This window comes from Mustelus asterias, chromosome 16 (genome assembly GCF_964213995.1).
Source record: "Mustelus asterias chromosome 16, sMusAst1.hap1.1, whole genome shotgun sequence".
Classification (NCBI taxonomy): Eukaryota; Metazoa; Chordata; class Chondrichthyes; order Carcharhiniformes; family Triakidae; genus Mustelus; species Mustelus asterias.
In genome coordinates this window covers 71227763-71234929 of record NC_135816.1, presented here as the reverse complement: position 1 = coordinate 71234929, position 7167 = coordinate 71227763, and the positions used below count along the sequence as shown (strand labels likewise).

The 7167-nt window shown below is 43.0% G+C and overlaps 1 protein-coding gene across 1 annotated transcript in view; it reads left to right on the top strand.

Moving 5' to 3' along the window:
- Positions 1-3043: 3043 nt before the first annotated feature.
- LOC144505365 (transcription factor SOX-30-like) overlaps positions 3044-7167 on the top strand; it is a 59610-nt gene continuing 55486 nt past the window's right edge. The window contains exon 1 of the mRNA XM_078231485.1: positions 3044-3136. Coding sequence (XP_078087611.1) covers positions 3044-3136 — 93 coding nt within the window. The remainder of the gene's footprint in view (positions 3137-7167) is intronic.

Sequence of the window (7167 nt, the reverse complement as noted above, 5' to 3'; positions counted from 1 at the left end):
TTCTGGTGCTTGTAGCAGTCAGGTGGTACCCTGAAATACCCTGCTGCAATGATCTTAGTAAGAAGTCTCACATCACCAGCTTAAAGTCCAACAGGTTTATTTGGTAGCAAAAGCCACTAGCTTTTGGAGCGCTCGCTGCTCCTTCGTCAGGTGAGTGAGAGTTCTGTTCACAAATAGGGCATATAAAGACACAAACTCAATTTACAAAATAATGGTTGGAATGCAGGTAATTTACAGGTAATCAAGTCTCAAAGGTACAGACAATGTGAGTGGAGAGAGCATTAAGCACAGGTTAAAGAGATGTGTATTGTCTCCTTGGAGAAGGCGACACACGACAAAGCAGAGTCACTGAGCAGAGACTGATAGCCAAGTTCCGCACACATGAGGACGGCCTCAACCGGGATCTTGGGTTCATATCACACTATCTGTAACCCCCACGACTTGCCTGGGCTTGCAAAATCTCACTAACTGTCCTGTCTGGAGACAATACACATCTCTTTAACCTGTGCTTAACACTCTCTTCACTCACATTGTCAGTTGGACTTTAACCTGGTGTTGTGAGACTGCTTACCCCAGTCCAACGCCGGCATCTCCACGCAATGATCTTAGTCATAGTGGTGGTCTGCTGCATTCTCCTTATCACAGCTCTCCAGAGAGGTGTGGACATTTAAGCTAGTGAGGCCCTGGAAGGGGAGAACTCATCAGGGGAGGAGAATGAGCAAGGAGTGAGCAGGGAGGATGAATTTGAGGCAGAGGGTGATAATTCTGAACAGAAGGATGACCCTGCTCCATAACATGGTGGCCTCCACCTGTCACCCTCCAGGAATAGAACCTCCATCATGGGTGCCAGTCAATAATCAATCAAATCAATGCACTTTCTTGTCCTAATGTAAAACTGCTGTGGGTACAATTGCTTATACATAACCAAAATAAAAATAGTGAATTATATGAGCAATAGCACAACCTGTGTTACTACAGTGGTTCAATTATACTGCCTCTCCTAAAGAGCCCTCCGGAAGTGAATTACTTCGATCAACTACATTAAATTGTACCTGCCGTCTGTCTTCCTGAAGTCTCCTATTATCCTTCTCACTAGTTATTATGTTGCCAAGTTTTGTATCACTTGTAAAAAAGTTTACTACCTCTGCCCAAGTCCAGGTTTTATATATCAATATATAAGAAAAGGATATCTTGTAGCCAAATAAGTTACCACTCTCTCTTTAATTCCATGTGTTCCTCAATTAAATCTGTGGTGTGATACTTCATCAAATGCATTTGAAAGTCCATACCCCTGAAAAAATGATCTCATGAGTGTTCTTCCGGCTTAATGTATGTTTGCAACCATATATCTGTATGTAACATCTGATTAAACACTTGCATTTGAACTTCTGTATTTGAGAAGGCGAGTTCCAGGCCATAGCTGTCTTTGCATAAGTATCACAGCTCAAAGCAACAGTTTGTCACATTCTATTACTATTTTCCACAGACATTTTGATGTGATATTGAACATCAAGGTGCAGCTCACAAGTTTTCTATTTCCAGCTTAATGGAAGTCTTGCTTAATTGTTAATGTTATTAAAATTTTGTTATAATGATCTTTACCAGAAACTGAATGAAAGCAAGCCAACATTGCCTAATATTTTAATCTTAATGGCTTTCAGTTGTACTGAGCTGGAGAACTTTGTTTCCTTTTGCCTTCCAAACAAGGCTCCAATTATTAATGAATGGACAAATACAAGCTTTGTAGAACAATTGCGATAAATAGGTGTGAATTTCTTTCCTTGAAGATTTCAATTGTCCGACTAGCTTTGCCAGACATTTTTATTAGTATTGTGCCCTAACAGGGCTGGCGATGGATTCTCCATGCTTGCAGCCAGGATTCTTTAGTCCCACTGCATTGAATGGAGATTTGGCTGAACGCGGGTACTGCTGGCGGGTGTGAACAGCTGGAGAATTCCAGCCCAGATGTTCTTCTGAAGCCAAGGAGCTGAATGTCTACAACTAAAGAACTTTGATAGAAGAGAATTAAGTGAACAATTTCAACCAAATTATATTTTAGTTTTGTTCATGGCGAGACTGTTCAATGTGTTTAAAATGAAGGGTGTTTGATATTGACATTCTTCAAGCTACCTCCTTTAAACAAGATCAAAAATTTTTAAATGGAGCAAAAGGAATAAGTAATAAGGAATGTGATGAGGTAAAGGTGCGCCAAATCTAAAAGCTAGTGCAGATTCAAAAGTATTTGAACAGGCTCATGAATTTTTGGCCTTTATGTGAAAGAGACTGGAATTTAAAAATTGAAGAAGAAGCAATGCATCAGAATGGTCAGCCCATGTTCTGTTCCAGGAGCTGAATCGTAGGAAAAATAGAAATGACAGAAAATGCGAGTGGTTGGAAGGTGAGGAGGACACGTGGAATCCTATTGTAGTTCAGGGAGAGAAAGAGAAGAGCAGAAGTGCAGTAAATGGGACAGACAAGGTTGAAAGCCAAGTTAATTACAAATTCTTAGTTCAGGAAATAGGAAGACATATCGGAAGGTGGAAAGTGGCAACATCCAAATATTCAGCAGGTCAGACAGCATCTGTGGAAAGAGAAGCAGAGTTAATTGATGAGCTTTCATTGGAACTGGCAGAAATGAAAGAGGTGGCAGATTTTAAGCAGGTGCAGAGACCTGGGAAGGTGAAGGAGGATGAGGGGAGGAAAGAGCAACAGGGAAGTTCTTTGATAGGGTGGAAGGAAAGAGTGATTCAATGACAAAAGCCCTAACTTGTATAAAGTTAGAGGAATGCTTAATAAAAAAGTAAAGTTTATCACCAGCCTTGCCTCCAGTAGCCTCTATCAATCCTGACTGTAGAAAACATAAGCCAAGACCCACAGTGATGGTAACTGATGGCGGCAGTGGTAAAAACAATGGAAAAAGCACTGAGTAAAAATCCCAAGATTTCTGAAGACCAAGAGAATTTAAAGTTCAGCAGTAAGCAAAATTACCATGAGGGGAGGGCAGTGCAGGAACAACACCGACAGAACGCAAAGAAATGCTAGAATGAAGAAAAGTAATGGAAAAAATCCTGCCATGCCAGAGTGCACCAAACACATGGAAGGCTCAGATCAAGCCAAGAAGTGGCAGAACTGGCGCGTAGGTTTTCCTGGTACAGAACCATTTTGGGACCAGCAGGGAAGTCTAGCAAGGAACAGGACAGTAGCTTTCTCTGAGCCATAGGCAGTAGTGCAGATTACAGGACATAACTGAGGAAACATACAAAGATGTTATGAAAGTTTTTGATATACTTTTTGGACTTCGAAAGGATGCAATCAATCGACATATCCAAAGACCAGCAGAGAGCATAAGTTCCTCCATTCATGATTTATATCGACTAGCTTAAATTATGAATATGGAGCCCTAAAAGGCAAATTAATTTGGAATTGCATTGTTGTAGGGGTCTTAGAGGAGACTTTATCAGATTTTCTACAATCAGGAAAGGCTTTAATGCTATCAAAGGCTGTGCAGTTAACAAGTCAGGCAAAAGGGAGAAAGCAAAATTGTTAATTCTTTGAGGTGACTGGGAGATTTCATGGAGAAAAGTGATTAACATGGTGCAGTTTATAGGACACAGAACTAGCAGCACACCTACTCAAAAACAGAGAGCGGAGATGGCACGATAACTCTCAAGTGTTCTCTCTGAACAGCACTTTCATTCTCAGCACCTTTTGATCATGACCAAGGACACCCCAAGCTAAGACCCACAATGTTAACAGAGTTTTAACCTGAAATTGTTGAACTCAGTGCTACATCTAGAAGGCAGGCGGGCACGTATTTTACTTTTACTGCATTTTAGAATTACTACAAGTCTATACTGGACCTAGTACTGGGGAATGAGCCCGGTCAGGTCTTCAAAGTTTCGGTAGGGGAACATGTGGCAAATAGTGACCACGATTCTGTTAGCTTTAGGATAGTGATGGAAAAGGATGAGTGGTGTCCCAAGGGTAAGGTGTTGGATTGGGGCAAGGCTAATTTTATGGGATTAGGCAGAAATTGGCAGCTGTTGATTGGGAGAGGCTGTTTGAGGGTAAATCCACATCTGGCATGTGGGAGTCTTTTAAGGAACAGTTGTTAGGGCTGCAGGATAGGCATGTGCCTGTAAAAAAGGACAGGAAGGGTAGGATTCGAGAACCATGGATAACCAGGGAAATTGAGCGATTGGTCAAAAAGAAAAGAGAGGCGTACATCAGGTCCAGGCAGCTAAAAACGGAGGGAGCTCTGGAGGAATACAAAGAAAGTAGGAAAGAACTCAAACGAGGAATTAGAAGGGCAAAAAGGAGTCACGAAATGTCCTTGGCAGACAGGATTAAGGAGAATCCCAAGGCATTTTATTCATACGTTAGGAACAAAAGGGTTGTCAGGGAAAAAATCGGACCTCTCAGGGACAAAAGTGGGGAATTATGCTTAGAGCCCAAAGAAGTAGGGGAGATCCTAAATGAATACTTTGCGTCGGTATTCACAAAGGAGACGGATGTGTTGACTGGGAGTGTCTCGGAGGGGAGTGTTGACCCGTTAGAGAAAATCTCCATTACAAGGGAGGAAGTGTTAGGTTTTTTAGGGAATATAAAGACTGACAAATCCCCAGGGCCTGATGGAATCTATCCAAGGCTGCTCAGGGAGACGAGAGATGAAATCGCTGGGCCTCTGACGCAAATCTTTGTCTCGTCACTGGACACAGGTGAAGTCAAAGAGGATTGGAGGATAGTTAATGTGGTCCTGTTATTTAAGAAGGATAGGAAGGATAACCCGGGAAATTATAGGCTGGTGAGCTTGATGTCCGTGGTAGGGAAGTTGTTGGAGAGGATTCTTAGAGATAGGATGTATGCGCATTTAGAAAGGAATAAACTCATTAACGATAGTCAGCATGGTTTTGTGAGAGGGAGGTCATGCCTCACTAACCTGGTGGAGTTTTTTGAAGAAGTGACCAGAATGGTTGACGAGGGAAGGGCCGTGGATGTTGTCTATATGGACTTTAGTAAAGCGTTTGACAAAGTCCCTCATGGTAGTTGGTGCAAAAGGTTGAATCTCATGGGGTAAAAGGGGAGGTGGCTAGATGGATGGAGAACTGGCTTGATCACAGAAGACAGAGGGTGGTGGTGGAAGGGTCTTTTTCCGGCTGGATGCCTGTGACTAGTGGCGTTCCGCAGGGCTCTGTATTGGGACCTCTGCTGTTTGTGATTTATATAAACAATCTGGAAGAAGGTGTAACTGGGGTGATCAGTAAGTTTGCGGACGACACGAAAATGGCTGGACTTGCAGATAGTGAGGAACATTGTCAGAGGCTACAGAAGGATATAGATAGGCTGGAAATTTGGGCAAAGAAATGGCAGATGGAGTTCAATCCAGATGAATGCGAAGTGATGCATTTTGGTAGAACTAATGTAGGGGGGAGCTATACGATAAATGGCAGAACCATAAAGGGTGTAGATACGCAGAGGGACCTGGGTGTGCAAGTCCACAGATCCTTGAAGGTGACGTCACAGGTGGAGAAGGTAGTGAGTAAGGTATATGGCATGCTTGTCTTTATAGGATGGGGCATAGAGTATAAAAGTTGGGGTCTGATGTTGCAGTTGTATAGGACGTTGGTTCGGCCGCATTTGGAATACTGCGCCCAGTTCTGGTCGCCACACTACCAGAAGGACGTGGAGGCTTTAGAGAGAGTACAAAGGAGGTTTACCAGGATGTTGCCTGGTATGGAAGGGCTTAGTTATGAGGAGAGATTGGGTAAACTGGGGTCGTTCTCACTGGAAAGACGGAGGATGAGGGGTGACCTAATAGAGGTGTATAAAATTATGAAAGGCATAGATAGGGTGAACGGTGGGAAGCTTTTTCCCAGGTCGGTGGTGACGTTCACGAGGGATCATAGGTTCAAGGTGAAGGGGGGGGGAGGTTTAACACGGATATCAGAAGGACGTATTTTACGCAGAGGGTGGTGGGGGCTTGGAATGCGCTGCCGGGCAAGGTGGTGGAGGCGGACACACTGGAAACGTTTAAGACTTATCTAGATAGCCACATGAATGGAGTGGGAATGGAGGGATACAGAAGAATGGTCTAGTTTGGACCAGGGAGCGGACGTCCTCCTTATGTGCTGTAAATAACACTATAATTGTAAGGCTGTAAAGAGTCGAATTGAAAGATGCGTTCTCGAGTTTCCATTGATCTACATTGGAACAATTAAGAGTCTGAAGGTGGAGAGGCAAAAGTGGAGTGATACTGAAAATTAAGATGGCAAGGGATTGGTAGCTCAGGAAAACACTTACGGACTGAACAGAAGCACCATAATGACTTTGTGACTTTGGCATCTGGTGCCTTCGCAGTTTTAGTCACTCCATCATTGGTCATCTTACGTAGGCCCTGAAATTCACTCCCTCATCCTCTCTGTTTCTCTCTCCTTTTACATGCTCTTTAAAACCTAGCTCTTTGTTCAAGCTTTTGATCATCTGTCCTGACATCTCCGTCGTCTGTTCATAGGTGTCAAGTTTTGACTAATAATGTTCTCAGGAAATGTCTTGGGACATTTTGCCATGTTAAACATTATATATGAATAGAAATTGTTCTTAGTTGTTGTTGTAGGTTGAAGACCATGGTGGAAGAAGGTATCCAAAGCAGGTTAGGTCAGTGATGATCTGGGAAATCATGATTTGATGTTCAGGGGAAGATAGGAGAAAGTGAGAGACATTGCAATCAGCCTCCACCAAGAAGCCCACCACAAGGTTGCCTTGTTAGTGCTGGGGTAATAGTCTCTTGTCTGTTCTGTTCTCTTTCTTGTATTAACCAAGGTGTTAGGAAGCTTTTCCTCTACTCTTCTAGCATCTGAAGAAGACAGTGGTCTGACAACGATTGCCCCCCCCCCCCTCCCCCCACCCCACCAACCCCGAGCACCTGTTAATATATTTGATTTCTAGGGGCTGGCTATTTACCCATACTGCCTCGTTAGTAATTTTAATGATAAAAGAAAAAGTCTCAGGAGAGATTCATTAGTTTTGGAAAGGTTACATAAACTTGAGTTTAGAATGGTGAGAAGTGGCCTCATCAAATTACTTACAATGGTTAAGGGATTCAACAGGATAAATACAGAGAAATCAGTTCCTCTGATGAGAGTCCAGAACAAGAAGACCTAACCTTGC